This window comes from Galeopterus variegatus, unplaced genomic scaffold (genome assembly GCF_000696425.1).
Source record: "Galeopterus variegatus unplaced genomic scaffold, G_variegatus-3.0.2 Scaffold1782, whole genome shotgun sequence".
In the NCBI taxonomy this organism is placed as follows: domain Eukaryota; kingdom Metazoa; phylum Chordata; class Mammalia; order Dermoptera; family Cynocephalidae; genus Galeopterus; species Galeopterus variegatus.
In genome coordinates, this window is record NW_007727893.1 from 134,601 (window position 1) to 154,572 (window position 19,972).

Below are 19,972 nucleotides of genomic sequence, written 5' to 3' on the forward strand. Positions count from 1 at the left end.
GAAAAATAACAAAAGAGAAATAAGGAACCATGATGAGGTAAAAAATTTATTAACAATCGTCAAATATATAGCTTTGTTTTTATTGATGTTTATTTTTCTTGATATCATAATTTATTTGAATGAATTTTCTTTTTTTTTTTTTTTTGTCTTTTGTCTTTTTTCCGTGTCCGGCAACGGATCGCAACCCTCAGTGTTGCCCCCGTACCGGACCGGGGACCGGCAACGGGATCGCAAGCCTCGGCGTTGCTCCCGTGCCTCGCTCAGCCAGTGAGCGGGAGCCAGTCTGTATGTGGGATCCGAACCCTCGGACGGGAGCGCCGCCGCGCTTCCCAAGCGGCGCACTATCCAGTGCGCCACCGGGCCGGCCCCTATTTGAATGAATTTTCATTTGGAGTTGTTCTTCAACCTGACAAAATAAAAGCCGTGTTTATGGGGAAGGGAAAGGGTTTTCTTCTTTCTTGTGCTAAAAGGCCTTAGTGATAAAAGCTTGGTAAGTAAATTATTATTTGATAAATAAAGATTTCGGCAGAGACTTTACCCTTACTTAGTTGAGGTTACACATGATTAATTTCCTGGCAACTGGGTCTTGATACTTTTCTGGGAATTTTGCTTCATATATTGGCTTTAAATGTACTTCATGTTTAAATGTGAAATTAGTTGCTTTGTGTTTGCAGGTGAAATAATTTCTTTAGGCCACCATGAATCTTTCAGTTAATGTAAGAAAACAGTTTATTAACGGTAATAAACTTCTCCAGTTCCCCAAGGGAGTTGGAGTATCTACAAAATGAATGAAACACAGTTCACTTCAAGTCAATCACAGATGGGTTATCTGCTGAGTAGATTTTTCTGTAGGATATTTTCATTCTCCATCTAGCTTTCCATCATATCATCCAGTTTATTTAGAACTACTTTGACCTCAGCCCTGATGCTAGATATTCAAAGGTGAAATCAATCTGAAAGGTAACCTGAATAAATCATGATTAGGAAGATGAATTCTTAAAAACAATGTACTCTGGTAATACATTCAAGAGCCACTTGAAAATGCTTTCTGAATTATGTGCCATTGGAATTTTTATTTTACTGCTCTGTTTCTAGGACAGAGCAGAGTGCAAAGCAAATTTACTAGGTGCTTAATACATCCTTTTTTTTTTTTTTTGTACTTTTTGAGACCGGCCACACTGCGCTCAGCCAGTGAGCGCCCTGGCCATCCCTATATAGGATCCGAACCCATGGCGGGAGCGCTGCTGCGCTCCCAGCGCTGCACTTTCCCAAGTGCGCCACGGGCTCGGCCCTTAATACATTCTTTTTAAAATGGAAGAATGAAATCCACTGAAGCAAGTAATAGGGAGTTGATAGTATCTTTATCATGAGGCAGATCAAGCCAAATAAGCATTTAGGGCAAGCACCTTGAAGTAATGCTGTTTTATTAAGAAATGGCTTTGGTGTTGATCTACATTTTAATTCTCTCTCTGCCACTTAATTGCTGTATAACCTTGAGCAAATTATTGCCCCCCCTTTTTAACTAATTAAAAAAATTAGTGTGAAATATTTGAACATATTTCTATACCTGGGAGGTATAGCGAATACTGTAATCAACAGTTGCATAGCCACAATGTAAATACCTGGAGAAAGGCAGAGAGAATGGCAGGTGCAGAAGTCCTGAGATGCATGGACTCAAGGCATTTAGGGAATATCAAGTAAACCATTTATGACTGGAATGGTGTGAGCAAGGGAAAGAGTTGTAGAAGATGAGATCAGAGAAGTAATGGGGACTAAATAGTCTAAGACATTGTGTAAGCACTTTGACTTTTACTGAGTAAAATAGGAAGCCATTGGAGGGTTTGTGAACAGAGGAGGGACATGATCTGGCATTTTAAAAGGATTTCTTTGACTGCTGTGTTGAGAATAGGGTATAATAGTGAATACAGAAAGACTAGTTAGGTTGCAATACTACTATAATTCAGGAAAGAGATAGTGATGGCTTAGAGAGTGGTGGAGATAGAGAGTAAAAAGTCATCTGAATTTGGATGTAATTTGACAGTAGAATAGGGCAATGGATGTTGACATATTAGATATGGTATTTGAGAGAAAGGATGACACCGAAGGTTTTAGCCTGAGCCTCTAGAGAGAGAGATTTGTTATTCATTTATTAGGATGGGGAAAGCTGTGGGTAGAATAGGGTTTGGGACAAAAACCAGGACTTTAGTTGGGGCATGTTAATTTTGAGATATCTAGTAGACTGATTGAAACTATTCTTGGTTTTCTTAACTTGGCTGAAGTACATCCTTTAGAATTTCTTTTAGTGAGGGCCTCTGGGAGATAGACTTACTCTTTGTATATTTCAAATTGTCTTTATCTTACCTCCACTTCTGAATTTAGTTTAACCTGGGGTAAAATTTTGATTGACAGTTACTTTCCTTCAGTGTTTCTAAGATATGTACTATGTGTTTTATTATTGCCAATGAGATACTTGTGTGGTGTAATTGATATTCCTTTGTAGATATCCTGTTTTTCCTCTAAATATCCTGTTGCTTTAAAGGTTTTTCACCTAATCACAATTTTACTGTGTTATGTGTAGGTATGGATATATTTACTTGGAGTAGGTACTTGGAATGTATTTTGAATCTAAGGCCTTGTGACTTTCTTCAATAGTGGAAAATTTTTAAATATTTCTTTGAATATTTTCCTACCAATAGTTACTCTATTCCTGTTTTCTGTAATTCCTTAGATTTAAGTTGGATTCTCCTAAACTAGCATATGTATACACATGCATACATTTAAAATTTTTGTTGTTCTGTGTACTATTTTGAGTAAATTTCCCAGAAAACTGTCTTTTCAGTCACTAATTCTCTAGAATTCATCTGTTTTTTTTTTTTAATTTTGAAAGTAGACTTCCATTTCTGATATTTCAAATATCTTTATTTTGCCCCACCTGGGGGCCCGGGGTATGGAGCCGGGCACTGAACCCCTCTGCCCACACCCAGGCACACTGCAAGTGCTTTGGGGCCCTGCCTGGGGGTCTGGTGCATGGAGCCTGGGACTGGACCCCCCCCCCTCCCGCCCACACCCATACCACTAGTGCCTTGGAACCCCCGCCTGGGGTCTGGAGCTGGGAACCTGACCCCCCCATCCCCCACGCACACCTAGGCACACTACAAGTGTCTGGGGGGCCTGCCCGGAGTCCTGAGGCATAGAGCTGGGGACTGGACCCCCCACAACCAGGCACACTGCCAGTGCCAAGGAGCATGCCAAAAACATCACCACCATGTGGGTGGCCCACCACAGTAACCACAGCTGCCGTGAAAGTGGCTAGACATCACAACCACCATGCAGATGGTCCGCCAGCCACTGGAGTACATTGATACAAGGATAGTCACCAGCAGAGACCAAAGAAAAGAAGAGAATGTCTTTCTCCACAAAGCCCATTCCAGAGTGACAGAAGAAGCATCTGCTCAATGATAGTATTGGGGGACCTGAACATACCTCTCAGCATTGAACAGATCATCTAGGCAACAAATCAGCAGAGTAACCATTACTCTTTCAGAAGAAGAGAAGAACTCTAGGGTTACCAGTGGTGGGAGGGGGGAGGGGGAGGAGAATAGGGAGAGATTGGACAAGGGGCATAAAGAATAAGTACAATTTGTAACAATGTGCATACTAGTAATATTGATTTGATCAACGTGTGTCAGCATTGAATCCCAAAAATATGTATAATCAATGATTCAATAAAAAAAAATCTTTGTTTTTATGTATGCTTGTTCTTATTTTAGTACTGCCTGTTTTTTATAATTTCTTGCTCTTAAATAGAAGTTACTCCTTCATCTATCTCTTGAGTGTACTGGACATTATTTTAAGGTGTTTGTCAGACTGCTCCGTAAAATTAGTTTTGTATGGAGTGAATTTATGTTCATGTTCTAATTATTGATTTTTTAAAGATTATATTTAATTTTAATTAAAGAATTATCATTATTTTATTATTGTTATTATCATTATTATTATTATTGGTGACTGGCTGGTACTGGGATCCAAACCTGTGACCTTGGTTTTATAACACCACGCTCTAACCAGCTGAGCTAACTGGTCAGCCTAGATTGTCTTTCTTAATACAACATTTATTTTTGTATTTTGAATTTTGGTTTGCTGGCTATGCTTGGAAACCTTTTTTCACTTATTTCTCTGGGCTCATTCCTCTCTGTCAGAGGAAGTAGATTAGATAGTGGCATTTTGGGTCTCCCACCCCACAAGTTTATCAGGGATGTCACCAGTCTAGTCACTGAATTAACAGTCGGCCTGGTTCTGCTTATGGCTTTTCCTGGTATTGCAGCCCCAGGCAGCACTGGCAGTAGCCCTTTTTTCAGTCTCTTTTCAGGAGAGAGAAGGCCACTGAAATTTCCTGTTTGCTGGGTACAATGTGAGTTTCCCCACAGGAACTGACTTCTTGGCCACCACTGCTGCTTCTAAATTTGTAACCCAGTGGATCTCTGGTATCAGCATATGCACTGCTTTGCATTTCTATTCAGTTTTACCTGGGTGATTATCTTGTTTTTGATCTCGGCCAGTTTGGGGGTTTCTGTTTATATGTTTTGGTTATTATTAATATGTGTCGTGTGTGTGTGCATGGGGGTTGTCTTGTCAAAATGTAAACCAACTGTCCCATCTCTATCAGAAGTTCAAGTGAAACTCTTTTAAACTTGCTTTTCTCATAATAATAGATAATTTTAGAAAATGACTGTTAAGAACGTATTAAACACCTTACAAGAATAAACTCATTTAATCCCCCCAACAACCTTCATTTTCTAGAAGAGGAAAGTGAGAAATGGAGATGTTTTCTAACTTGTCCTGGATCATACAGCTGTTAGGTGGCAGAGAAGGGATTCTAAACCAGATAACCCATAGTTTGTGTTCCTAACCACTGTGATATACTCTCTCATCTGTCAGTTGGAAAAAATAATACTTTCTCATAATTTGTTGCCAGGATGAAGGCGTGAAAAGCTTGGTGTTGTATCTGATGTATGATAAACATTCAATAAATGTTTGTTTTTCTTTCCTTTGTGGCTGGCAGGTATATTTCCAATATAATTATTTAAATAAAACTTGTAAGTATATTTTGTTTAAAATATAGTATGTTTCATTTTAGTAAAAAGGATGTGAGTTCTATTATTGGACCAAATTTCCTTGTATGGCTGTGGGGGCAGGACTGACCTGGGAGAGATGTAGAACAGGAAGCAGGGAAGCAAGGAAATTAGAGAAATAGGGTCCAATGGCATCATACAAATTGGAAACCAGACAATTAAAGGACTCTGCAGAGAAGCTGGTTTGATCCTGGGGAATTCCAGAGCAGAAGAAAGTTGGGACTAGATGGTAGGAGGTGCTTCCTTGAGCATTTCCCAGAGCTCCTGAGGTTCCTGGGTCCTTGGCACTGGGCAGAGTGGGATCTGTTGAGGGCACTTTGCCAGCCTTGACCTATTAGAACGGCGAAGTCGAGCTCAAATTCCACCCCTTCCATAACACCCCTGTATACCTTATGCTCAGTAGTTATTCTTCTGGCTTTTGTCTTCAAATTCCCCAAATTAACAGGGAGCATTTGGTCCTTAGTATGTAATACTCAAGTGAATAAATAGACCTGGATAACTGTTTACAGTTATATTAGCCAAGAATCTAAATCAGGGAATTGCTTCTGGGGCCTTGACTTAAGCTATTTCTCCAGTCCTCTCATCTCTTACTTCCTTAACCCCAGGTATGTGGGCCTTTTACCGTTTTACCTACACATCCTTCGAAGTCGAGCTCAAATTCCACCCCTTCCATAACACCCCTGTATACCTTATGCTCAGTAGTTGCCCCAAGTAAATTAGAAGCTTTGAGAAAAGAAAGGTGCTTGTGAGTACCATTGCAGTATTTGGGAGAAGTTTCATCAATTTGGATGAATAGGGATAAGTATGGAGACCATAAACAAATGCTTAGTTGGGAATATGGGGTATATGTGTTTGTGGGGTGTATGTGTGTGTTGTGTGTTAATATGGGAACCAGCAAAGAGAATAACTTTACCAAAAATAAGGTCTGTGTAGGAATTTGGAAAAGTTAAGGTTAGATTTAAGTAGGAGAGTTGGGTCCAGGTCATAGGCAATCTTTCAAGCTAGGAGAATTTGATCGAGGTGGAAGAGGAGTTAGATAGATTGAGATTTGGTTAATAGTCAAGAGCCATTTCTAAGTAGATGCAAGGAAGGGTGATGCATAGTGAGACAGCCCACTCTGATCCCAGACCTGCCTGCCTTCCGGAATTGGTTGGTTGTCTAGAACCTCTGTTTGCCAGCTCAGGGAGGCCCAGGAGAGGCTCACTGACAGTGTTGAGGAACATTGCTGAACTAGTATTTAGTGGATGAGGGGTCTTCAAAAAATTCGTGGAAAGATTTGTATTACCTTTTAATTCTGTTTTTCCAGGAACTTTTTGAAATACCCTCGTGCTAGTATTTCAGTGCACTTGATAGGAAAAGTAAGGAAATCGGAAAGTACCCCTTATCTTATGTAGTTCCTTTTCCCCTTAGTTTTTCCTACATAGTAAATCGCTACAGAAGACTTGACCTTAGACTGCAGCATTATCTGTAAGCTAATTCTAAATTGCCCATGGTCCTATGCTGGGGAAGAAGAAAATACAAGTAAATGAAATCCACAGATAATATGAGATCAAGTAGTTTTTGCTTTCTTTACTTCTGTAATTCCAACTTTTTTGGATGGTTAGATCACACACAAAAAAATGACTTCTGCTTTAATTTTCTCTTTTTTTCCCTCTTTTCCCTGCTCACCCATTTTGAAACAGATTAGCCCAAATATACTTTAGTCTGTAACTGTATCCTTAACACTTCAATAATTGCTCTGAGGAATTTGGATTTCAGTTTTTGATTGGGCAACTATGTGAGGATTATACCAACCTGGCAATGTTAGTAATAAACTAGAGAAATTATCCCATGAAATACAAGGCATTTATCTTAATTTTAAAAATAAATAAAATCCAGTGATTGGGGAGTAAATTCAATCCTTAAAAATATAAAAGTACGGGAAGTTTTTTTTAAATGAAAAAATTCAAACATATGAATGTGTAAAGTAGAGAGAATAATTTAATGAACCGCCTTTATCCATCGTCCAGATTCAACAGTTACCAAAGTTCTGTCACACATGCTTCATCTGTCCCTTTTCGTAGTTGTTTGCTGAAGTACTATAAAGTACATTCCCAATGTGTGATTTTTATTCCTACACACTTCAGTATGCATCTCTAAAATATGGACACTTTCTTCCGTGTTCACAGTGCTATTGGCACTTCCTGTAAATAATTTCTTGATGTCATCTAATATGTAATTTCCTGTATTACTTGACAACATCTTTGTTAAGTATATTTGTTTTGTTAAAATCATATTTGTTAAATCATAATGTTAAAATATATTTGGTTTGTTAAAATCAGGATCGAAACAAAGTTCACATGTTGCACTTGGTTGTTATGTCTTTGGATCTCTTTTAATCTAGTGGTTGAGATTTTTGGTAGCTGGTGGTCTGGCGGCTGGGGGTAGGGTGAAAGAAGCAGGGGTGAAGTGATTGATTTTTAAACCATGCTAAAAGGAAACCTTTAACATTACAGAGACTGCTGGGAATAGGGAGATTTGATTGTAAATATGTGGCTGAAATAGTTTTTAGGTCTGTGTCTAACTTTTTAAAATGCCTCCTTTAAAATAGTATTATTTATATATAGTTTTTCATATATAAAACATACAGCTAAATTTTAGTTGCTGTTTGGAATGTCTAGTCAGAAAATGAAGTTGTCTATTTTACACCAGACTGGAATAAAGAAAAACCCAAATGTGTTTCTAAGAGATCTAATAATTCTCACTATGAATTGGAAATGAGTTATCTTTCTACAAAATGTCTTCCTCTATTTAAATGAGTATTTTTCCTTTGGGCTTTATCTATTTATTTTCATATATTAATTTCAGTTAAATCTAGGTCCTATCTTCCTAAGATAATTTTTGTCCACCTACCACTGAATATGGATAATGTTATGCAATCCAGTAGGGCAAAGTTTAAAAATTAAAAAAAAAAAAAATTAAATGTTCTTAAGCACTCTAGGATAACACTTAATGTAATAGAGCAGAAGCTCACTGAAATAATGTTCAAATAACTTCAAAACATTTATGCCTCTTCCCAGATAACTTGCTTTCTTAATTCTCTATCGCATCTGGTTGAAAATTTTATTTGTTTCAGGCCACATTTTGAGAAAAAAAATGGTTACTAAAATGTAGTTTAAAGTGTGTTTTGTTTGATTATGTATAATCTCTATAAATATAGAACTTAAACTATAAAGCTACATTCTCTTTGTTGGAATTCTTGAGTCTCATAGTATAAAACAGCTGTGAGAACTTGATTAACCTTCAGAACATTTTGAGTATGGATGTGAGACTATGTTTTAAAGCTTATTTTGCAGACAAGACGTGCTTTACACACAGTAGTTGTAAGAAATGGAATTTTTAATAGCTTCAAATCCTAAGTCCCATAATAAAGAGGAAAATAGGTGAAAACTACAAGTGGGACATTTTTAGTTCCATCCCCTCCCCCCCGTATAAGCGTATTTATTATTATTTATTCTTTTCTAACATTGTTAATGAATGTCAGTAGTGTGTACTTTTACTTTTTGGTACCTGATAATTCCAAATGTTTGTGTATTTGTGCCTTTTAGGTGCCCTAATGTGAGTCTGCAAAAACTGCCAGAACAATGGTTATGGAATGTTTTAGAGGAAATTAAATGCAGTGATCCTTCATCTAAACTCTGTGCTACAAGGCGCAGTGCTGGAATTCCTTTCTACATACAGGTACTTATCTATAGGACTGCACCTATTTGTTTATTTGTCTTTTGATAATGTATTCTAACCCCTTTGACATGTGAGTAAGCATATTGCATGATGGACATTTCTGTCTCTTCAATACCATAGCATTTGTGGCTTTGTTTTAAGGCATGAACAGTGTGTTCCTGTGACAGATCTGTTCTTGGAACAAACCCCCTAAGAGGTCAGTCTTGCAATATAAACAGAGGGTGGTACAGATTTCCACCTGTGTATTAAGTAGGCAGACATCACTGTAGCACATTCATCTCTCACTTCAAGGAAGTGCACGTTGCTTTTTTTTTTTTTAATTACAAAAAAATAGTCTTCCTCTTATTTCAAGACCCTCAAGATTCTCTGTAGGGAACCAGTCTTAACAGTTTCTTTTCAATCCTTCCATAAAACGTCCATCCATAAAATGATCATAATCTTAATAGCTGACATTTATTAGTGGTTATTTCACATATTTTACCTCATTTAATCCTTCTTTAAACTCCGTGAGATAGACATTGCTGTCATCCATATATTCTAGTTGAAGAAACTGGGGCTTAGAAAAGTTAAGTGACTTGCTAATGGCCACAGAAATAGTAAAGGCCAAGCTGAGACTTGTGCCCAGGCAGCCTGACTCCTGAGCCCCTCTGCTTGTGATGATGTGTATGAGTGCATTTTCCTTTTGAACACAGAGAAAATGTATTTATGTATACTTTCTCCTTGCTTTTTTTCACTTAACATCATACCCTAAAGATTGCCCCGTTATCAGCATACCCAGATATTGCTGTTGATGGGAAAATATTTTATTTCCACAGTGTAGAAATTAAGAGACTATCACCTTCATGATCCTGAAGAATAAAAACCATTGTTTTCACAATACTAAATCAGACCCCATCCTGAAAAGCCTTTAATATTTAATAGTCAGTAAGATAAAGTTCAGGAATGGGATGGTATAATAAAAGGAATGAAAAGAAGAGAAATGAAGTCTCTGTTCTTTTTTTAGTGCCACTACGTTTTTTTCCTTCTCTTTCTTATTCCTCTCTCAATTCCCAAAGTCACTTCATAATTTTTGGAGACAGTGGGCACCAATTATGGAGGTTGTTGACAGAGATCGTTGGGGTAATTCTACTGGATGGATTTTGCTGACCTTCAAAAATCAGCTCCTCTCTGATCTGACCCATTCTGGATCAGTGTGGTTCATTCTCCTGCCTGTAATTCATTCTGATCTGGTGTGTTTATGCATTATTCATCTGTCTGAAGACAAATGTTAAGGAAACACTGAGTTGTTTGTTTGTGCTGCTTATTTGTGCTGTGTGCTTATTCTACCTCTGGTGCCCAACTTGTACAAAATACTGGTTATCGTGACAGAGTGATCAGGAGGTGCACTTTCTTACCCTAGCGTTGGCAAGAGTGTCATAATTTTGACCAGCTCTTTGAAGAAAAAAAGTCATGGTTCCCAGGAGACATTTCAGTAATTGCATGTAGCTTTCTTACTTATTTTACATGATTAAAGTCTAAATCATTAGGAAAATCTGCTCACAGAGAGTCCCCATGTCTTTTAGCATGACTTACCAGTAAAGTTATATTCTTTGTTTTGGTGGACTCCTCTGCTTAGTGTTAGCTATGGAGAAAAACTGCCTGCTTAGTTTTTGAGCTTACCTTTGTGTAGATAGATAAAACATTTTTTAAGAATAGTCATTTTAAAAAGTAATGTATGTTTTCAGAGCATAAATATACTGTCAGAAATTTCTTTTGAACCTAACTCTTTTTTTGAGTATGTGTCTTTATGTACCTCTTCTATGGAATATAAATGCTTCACAAGAAGTTGAGTAGCTTGAAACTTTCACTCTTGGGAGCCATACAAATGAAAAGTAGTAGATAGAGAGGAAGGGAGTCTGAGAATGTGACTGAAATGATTTTTCTTTAACAGCTTTATTGAGAAATAATTCACATACTATAGAGTTCACCCATTTAAAGTTCACAATTCAGTGGTTTTTAGTATATTTACAGAGTTGTACAACCATTGTACAATCCAATTTTAGGACATCACCCCCAAAATACCCCACACCTATTAGCAATCACTCTCCATTTCCCTTTACCTCTGCTACTCCCAGCCCTAGGCAACTACTAATCTACCTTCTGTCTCTATAGATTTGCCTCTTCTGACCATTCCGTATAAATGGAATCATACAATATATGATCTTTTGTGTCTGGCTTCTTTCATTTAGCATGTTTTCAAGGTTCATCCATATTTTAGTTTGTAACAGTACTTCATTCCTTTTTATTGCCTCAAGTTGTTGATATCTGATTTTTATGTTTAATGGATATTGACAAAATGTTGGATACAAAGTAAATAGCAGCTCCTTGAAAATTCAAATTAGGACCCCTTTGGAATTTATAGTATTTTTTTTGTCCCATGGACAAATGCTATGATTTGAGTAGTCCTCTAGGTATAGATTGTTCTGTGAAAAATTATATAACTAATGAATCTCCAGGGCACTTTAAAATACTTTTAAGAAACTCAATTCAGGATTTTTTTGTTTTTTAAGTAAAAGAGAATTTTTTTGTTGAATTAATTTGTTACTAAAACTGACTTGCTTTTCGTATCTGAGACCTGCCACCAAATTATGGTTCTTAAGAAATTGTCAATAAGAAACCTTTCTCAGCCTCTCAGCATTATATAATTAACAAGCAAACTGGAAGTGTAACCTTAGAGATAACATGATTTCACCTTCACCTAATTTTACAGATGAGAAATCTAAGGGATGGGAGGTTAAGCCACTTGCCCAAGGCCACATGGCTTAATTAACTTGCTTTGGTAATCACTTGTTTTTATAAAAGGGGGTTTTGCATTTTGGGATTGATTCAGGGAAGCAAATAGGTGTGTCTAAAATGAGAGCCTTGTTAATTTTTGTCTTGTTTTTCCATAGGCACTGTTGGCATCTGAACCAAAGAAAGGCAAAATGGATTTGTTGAAAATAACAATGAAAGAGTTAATCTCTTTGGCTGGGCCTACAGATGACTCTCAGAGCATTGTCCCCCAGGTAATAGTGGATATACACAAACACTGCTAGGAGGGCAGTGGTTTTGAATCTTTGCTGTATTTAAAAAAATATATATATATATCTACTAAAGTTATAGAACTCTTGAAGATTGGACAGATATTTGAAGCATATTTGAATAGTTTTTTTTTTTTCTGTATACAAAAGGTCTTTCCTGTATACAGAATTAATCATTGCTTTAGTTATATATATATATCTACTAAAGTTATAGAACTCTTGAAGATTGGACAGATATTTGAAGCATATTTGAATAGTTTTTTTTTTTTTCTGTATACAAAAGGTCTTTCCTGTATACAGAATTAATCATTGCTTTAGTTGACATACATTGATCAAAATGAACTATTTTCTTGTTTGTTTTTGTTTTTTGGGTTTTTTTGGTGGCTGGCCAGTATGGATAACTGAACCCTTGACCTTGGTGTTACAGTGCTGTGCTCTAACCAACTGAGCTAACTGGCCAGCCCCCAAATGAGCTATTTTTAATGTGGTGAAAATATCCAACTTACATAAGATATTTTATAATATTACTATTGCATCTAAAAATTTGAAAATGAACATGCTATCTCTTTAAAACTTCATGTGTGCTTCTTTGAGTTGATGTACATTTTTTAGTCAACAGTTGAATATTTCCCTAATATATAGTATCTAATTTTGGTATATTCACATTTTAATTTTAGCTAATATTTAGTCCCTTTTAGTCACTTCCTGTGTATATGAAGTTGGGTTAAGCACTCCTCACATCTACTCCACTGCTATAGGTAGTAAATACCTGTCAAATACTTCTTGTGCCTTATAGTCTAGGCTTATTCAGTAAATACTTCCTATCCAACTGTGGGAGGCACCTGGTAGGTCAGGGAACAGACTGAGAGCTGAAGTTTACAATCAAGTTCAATAAGTACACATGATTTTGTTTCAGAGCCTGTGGGAAGTGTTAAAGGAGAGCCCATGGGCCAGAATGTGGACTGGTAGAAAAGGATGGGGATTATTAACATATGGCACATAGTGGCAAGTAACTGTAAGATATGAAATTTCTTTATTTCTTTAAAAAACTTCAACTAAATTTTTATTAATCACCTTTCAAAAATGACCATTTCAAGACATTGTCCAATGAAATGTGAAAAATATAATTGATTCTATTTTCCTAGACTATCACTTTTAAAAAATGTCATTTTTATAAGAACATGTAAAAAATAATGGGGTTTGGTTTTAAAGAGCACTGGATAATCGTTGCCCAACTCTGCTGCAAGGTGATTAATGACATGTTAGTGATCATTTTTATGAAACTGGTGAAATTTAAAAATTTGTCTCTTGACTAGTATTCTAGGCTTTAGTTGATAATTTGCTTTCCTTCTCCCCTTCCATGGCTTATTTCTTTATTATTTTTATTATGTATCTCTTTGAAATATTTCAGCACACCAAAATGTACAGTTTATGTATGAAATAAGAAAATAGTTGTATTGTTTTTCATTTGCATACTAATATGCAACCATTTAGATAACTAATATATGAACATTTTTGATATAATACAACTTTTCCCTTTTTTAATAACACTACCTCTAATGTACTGTTTTCATTGATACATGGCTCTGTTTCTGTGCTCTATACCACTGGTCTATTAATCTATCCCTGGGCCAAAGCCACATATGTTACAATATTTTTATAGTAAGTATGATATCTGGTAAGGTGAATCTCTTCAGAATTACCTCATCTACATTAGTCCCATTGTTCTTCCATATAAATTTTAGAATCAGCATGTTAAGTTCAACAAAAATCCCTTTTGGAATTTTGGCTGAAATTTAAATGTAATGATTTATTTGGGAAAAATGACTTATTTTTTCATATTGACTCTTCCATGAACAATTCAGATCTTCCTTAATGTCTTTTACTTTTTAAAAAAATAATTTTCTGTAAAAGTCTTACTGATCTTTTGTGAGATTTATTTCTAAATATCTTATTTTTTCTTGCAATTATAAATGATATTTTAAAAAATTAAATTATCTGTTACTGGTACATAAAAATGCAATTGATTTTTTTGGATTTTTGTGCTTATATTCAACAACCTACTTGAATTGCTGTGATACAACTGACTTGTCTATAAATTCTTTCAGATGTTCTTTACAGATAATCATACCCTCAGTAAATAGATACTAGGTTTATTTTACCTTTCTAATTCTTAATCTTTTTTTTTTTTTTTTGTCTTTTTCCGTGTCCGGCAACGGATCGCAACCCTCAATGTTGCCCCCGTACCGGACCGGGGACCGGCAAGGGATCGCAACCCTCGGTGTTGCTCCCGCGCCTCGCTCAGCCAGTGAGCGGGAACCTTCATAACTGAGATTAGCTGGTGGCTTTCCTTTCTCATGCTGTCCCTGTCCTTTTTTTAAAATGTACATTTTTTATGGAATCATAAATACACATATAGAGACGTGTACAAGTCATTCGTATGTGTGCCTCAATAGTTTCACAAAGTGACCACACTTGTGTAACTATCAAGAAGTAGAACTTTTCTATGACCTAAAGCCCCCTCATGCTCCCTTCAGTCACCACACTTTCCCAAAGAGTAACTGCTAGCCTAACTTCTAACACCTTACTTTTAGTTTTATCTGTTTTGAATGTTATGAAACCATACATTATAAGCCATGCTTTTGATATGGTTTCTTTGGGTCAACATTATGTTTGATATTCATCTGTATTATAATTTATCCATTCTCATTGCTGTATAGTAGTATACAATTTATCCATTCTGCTGTTGATGATTTTGGGTAGTTTTAATTTTGGGTTATTGTGGGTAGTCCTTTTAAGAACATTCTTGTACATGCTTAATGGTGAACGTGTGTGTACATTTCTGTTGAGTCTATAGAATGGTTACTGGATATGTGTATATTCAGCTTTAATAGATACTACCATTTTCTGGAAGTAGTTGTCCCTACCTTGTTTTGATAGCCAGGCTGTACCAGACTCATAAAATAAATTTATTAACAGCTTATATAATATTGACATTATCTATTCTTTGAATGTTTGTAGAATTTATCTGTAAAATCATGTGGGTCTCTTTTACTGTTGCAGTTAATTTGTTGGGTTTTTCTTTTTTTTTTTAAGTCTCCAGGAGGATTTTTAACTATTGATTTCCTTTACTTAATGCTACTAGCTGTCTAGGTTTTCAATTTCTCCTTGAATTTGTTTTGATAAATTCTGTTTTCTAGGAAGTTATTCATTTTATCTTAGTTTTTCAAATTGATTAAGGTAGGATTACTCATAGTATTACATTTATTTTCTGCTGTATCTGTGGTCATGTCCTCGTTGGCATTCATAATATTGCTTATTCGTGCCTCCTCTCTTTTCTTTTTGGTTAGTCTTATCAGAGGTTTGTTTCTGTTTCAAAGAATCACCTTTTGGTTTTTTTAATGCTCTTAGTTGTATCTTTGCTATTTTAATAATTTCTGCTGTTATCTTTTTATTTTCTTTCTCTATTTTGAATTTATTGTTCTTTTTAAGTTCCAGTTAAGCTGCATCCTGCAAATGTTGATATGTGGCATCTTCATTATTTTTCAGCTCCAAATGTTAAAAAAAAACTTTTCTTTCCCCAGTGTTTTGATGTATTTTAAAATGGGTTGTGTCAGTTTTTAAAGTATTTTTTAAAAAGCCATTTTTAACTTAATTCTCTGTGATCAGAACATAATCTGTAAGTTACTGATTTGTTATTTGTTGAGACTCTATTTGTGGCTAGGTCTGAGGTATTTTTTAAAAAATTAATGTTCCATGTGTGACTGAAAAGAATATGGTGTCTCTACTTGTTAGGTACAGGATTGTATCAAGCTTTATTATTTCATCATTCGAATATTATTAAGTTTTTAAATGGGTTTATTTATTATTGGATGTGTTTTATTAAATCTGCTGCTTCATTTGTGGATTGTTCATTTCTCTTTGTAATTCAGTAATTTTTTCTTTTGGGGCTGTGCTGTTGGATATGTACAGATTTTGAATTACCATGGTTTTCAACTGACAACTAATTTTGAAATTTTTGTTCTAGGTTCATGCTCTAAATATTCTTAGAGCCTTGTTCAGAGATGCACGTCTGGGAGAAAATATTATTCCTTATGTTGCTGATGGAGCTAAGGCTACAATTCTAGGCTTTACATCACCTGTCTGGGCAGTAAGTGCTTTTGCCACTCATTTTCATTGACTTAATTATTCTTCTGAGTAGGTTTTAATAAACTAACCTTTCACTGGATGGTGTTCAATATATATTGTGCTACATTTTATCAAGGAGTATCTCTAAGGGATAAATCCTTGGATCAAGCTACATTTGACTCTTGACACTTTATGGTTCCATTTTATCTCGTTTGTTGTCTTGTTAGCCATAATTCTGTTTTCTTATTTTAGTGGTTGCTTTAAGGTTTATAGTATATAACTTATCACAGTGTACCTTGTAGTGATAGTACACTGTGTCACTTAAAATATAAAAACTGAGTAATAGTGCTTGAAATGTGGCTTTGAAAAAATGCCTGGCAGGGGCCGGCCCGTGGCTCACTTGGGAGAGTGTGGTGCTGATAACACCAAGGCCATGGGTTCGGATACCTATATTGGGATGGCCAGTTAGCTCACTTCAGAGAGTGTGGTGCTAACAACACCAAGGTTAAGATCCCCTGACCTAAAAAAAAAGAAAGAAAAAAGTTCTGGCAAAGGAAGAGGAAAAAAGCAGCTAGATCTTAATATATTACCTGCAGAGCAGAGCATTTCCTAGAAAGGCAGGGTTTCCAATTAGTGAGCTGCACAAACCTTTTCGTACTCATATGGTAAGCCTGTAATTGAGAGCCAGTATATTGCAGTGGCAACCAAAGGCATAGACTCCCAGTGTGATGAGAAGTCCTCGAGGTTGCCAACTCTTGCCTGGAAAATTGTGCATCTTCCTGTAAGAGATACAAACTTCTGGAATTCTATCTAGGAGCAGTGCATTAACTACTACTGAGGACATAGTGTTTATCTCTTGCATTTGCAGGAAGCAGAGCAATACCTGTATACCATCAATAGAGTCAAAGAAGTAGGAATGTGGCTTGAACATCAGGAAGACTAGAGATCATAAAACTTATTACCAGAAATATCAGTATAATTTTCTTCAAGCCATTAATACCAGGTGAACCATTAAATATTTTCTGTGAAAAGAGAAAAGGTTTCATTTTAGAGAATGAAACCTGGTGATGTTTCCAACTTCTTAGCAAAACTGAAAGTGCAAGAAATAAGTGATTCATTTTTTTGAAAGGAGTATTCTTTGAGAACCTAAACATTAATACATGTGTGCTGAAGAAATTTTGGAAATAAAGAAAAGCATAATAAGAACAATAAAGTAACCTGTTAAACCACCATGCAGATATAATCATTATTAGAATTCTTATAGATTTTCTCCCTTTTTTTTCCTGTGGGTTTTGTGTGTGAATAGTACCTCTATGCACACATATAGCCACAAAAGACTGCATAAATATGTACAAGTGCTGATATATAATTTTAAGTCTTGGGATCTTCCTTTTTAACATTGGTTATGAAGAAATCTTTTGTTTCTATTCAGTTTGCTTTACTAGAGAAAATAAACATCATAGTTATAATGATTGACACTGTTGGCTTAATACATTGATTGCTATGTTTTCTTCTTTATAAAAACAAAATCTAAGACCAAAATTATAAATCAGCCTAATCCATGAGTGTGAAGGAATCTTCATTTAACGAAAACAATTTATTGTAGCATTCTCTGTTAATTAATTTATTTATTTGGTGCCTGGCTGGTCTGGGGATCTGAACCCTTGACCTTGGTGTTATCAGCACCATGCTCTACTGAGTGAGCTAACTGGCTAGGCCTGAAGTAATTTAAAGGCTGATTTTTTTTTAGTGTGTGTGAAATATGTTTTGATTTACAGAAATTTGATTTGTACACATCTTTCGAAGAGTATATCTTTGCCTAAAAGCTGACTACATCTGTACTTTTAACTTAATTATTTTTCCTGATAAGTTAGAGAGGAAAAAAACTCATGTAAAATTAATTTTAATTTGCAGTAAAGGAACATTTTCCAGAAAGCATTCATGTATATATTTAATTTGTTTTTACAGATTCCTCAGTCTTTTGTATTGAGATCATACAGCTCTCTTAATCTTTGCTACCTAGTAGGCATTTTTAACATACAGGGAAAATGTAGCGTTGTAACATACTAGGCATTGGACTCACCTACTGTGTTGTACATGATATGTTGTTTGTTTGTTTGTTTTTACCTTTTTGTCTTTTTTCGTGACCGATAACGGGATCGCAACCCTTGGTGTTGCGCCCGCACCGCGCTCAACCAGTGAGCGGACCGGTCTCTATATGGGATCCAAACCCTCAGTGGGAGCGCCGCTGCGCTCCCAAGCGCCGCACTCTACCGAGTGCGCCACCAGGCCGGCCCATACATGATATGTTAAACACTAGAAATACAAGGATAAATAAGACATAATCATAATGATGGCTGTCTTAGTAAGTATTTTTCATATATCTGGAATTATTTACATTACATGGATTATCTCAGTAGGTTCTATTATTGAGGTAGGTTCTATTATAATCTTCATTTTATAGGTAAGGGAAACAAGGCTCAGAGGTAAAATAACTTTGTCTAAGGACACACAGCTATTTTCTCTCTGACTACAGAATTAGTGCTATTGCAGAAGGAGGTTTTGGGTGTTATAGGAATACAAAGGAGGTGCATTTCACCTACTCTTTAGGGTTTTGGTCTTGTTTTCTTAGAAAACAGAGCTGGAGGTAAAGCCTAATTTCTTAAGGTTTTACTGAGTACAAACCCGAAGTAAGAAGAGTAAATGAGGCTAGGAAAGAAGAAAGGCATTATTACCAAGCAGATCTTAACCTTGCAGGAAAACTGAGTTCTTGTCTTGTCACATGGAACATCTTCTAGCCAGACTGTGTGAAACTACTACCTCTGGGAACAGTCATATCTCCTGTCTCTTATTGGCCAAAGTTCACCTCTTGAGGCATTAACACAACTTGGGCCAGTGTTGGCACAACCCTTGAGCAGCAGCTAGGGAAGTCAGATCCCATGCCCTGTTATGTAGTACCTTATCTGAGTCTGGAAATGTATGGATAAGCCAGAACCTCCATGGGTGTAGATGGAGCAGACTTAGGGTTTGAAACTGTGGCTCCCACTGTTGTTGAAAAGCAAAGTGAAGACTTGATTGTAAGGTGGCAAGAGGGAAGGAGGAAGGCCAATCAGGAAGCTATTATAATAGTTCTGCCAAAAGACAGTGTTTTTGGCTGGCGTGCGTGCATGCATACACATGCACACGTTTGCCTAACCTAATTTTCTTTTCATTTACCTAACTCTTCTGTATCTTGCACAAATCTGTGTGGAAGCTTTTTTATGCCAGAAAGGAAAGAAGAAGTTTGAAAGAAAGGAGAGAAACTTTGGTAGCAGTTGTCAGTTTGCAGCTAAACACCAAGTCTCTACCAACTATACGTTGGGGGCTCAGTAGAGAGGGAGGTAAGGGTCAGGAAGGTTTTCTGGTGTTTCCCTTGTGAGAAGGATTGATTATAGCTGGATTTACTTGGCAGCCATTCTAATCTCTCCATTTTCAACTTTACTACTACTTCCTCTTCTCTGTCTTTGCTGTCCTTTTTACTTGCATTCTCCATCCATCCTTCCTAAAAGGGGACATGTTTTTATTGCTGTTACTACTATGTGTTTTCAAAATATATTAGCTCTGTTAATGACTTTCTGCATTAATCACATTAAGATTTACCATTAATGATTCATATTTGCATTTACTATCAGTGATTTGAGAGTTGAGAATTCAGTTTGTCCATCAGTCACAACCTTTATCTCAATTCTATGTCTACTTCAGTTTGGTCCTCGTTAGCTTTATAGTGGACAGGGACAGAAAGTGTGGATGAAATACTGAAAAATAAAAAACACTACCTGAAGCAGATGTCCTTGAACCATTTATACTATCACACAGAAATGTAGGGACACCCTTCTTTTTTTTTTTCTTTTTGTCTTTTTCCGTGTCCGGCAACGGATCGCAACCCTCAGTGTT

The 19,972-nt window shown here is 36.2% G+C and overlaps 1 protein-coding gene across 1 annotated transcript in view; it reads left to right on the forward strand.

Moving 5' to 3' along the window:
• Positions 1–19,972, forward strand: part of THADA (thyroid adenoma associated) — a 151,778-nt gene that overhangs the window by 68,746 nt on the left and 63,060 nt on the right. The window contains exons 22-24 of the mRNA XM_008578920.1: positions 8,720–8,852; positions 11,783–11,896; positions 15,939–16,061. Of these exons, the coding sequence (XP_008577142.1) occupies positions 8,720–8,852; positions 11,783–11,896; positions 15,939–16,061 (370 nt within the window). The remainder of the gene's footprint in view (positions 1–8,719; positions 8,853–11,782; positions 11,897–15,938; positions 16,062–19,972) is intronic.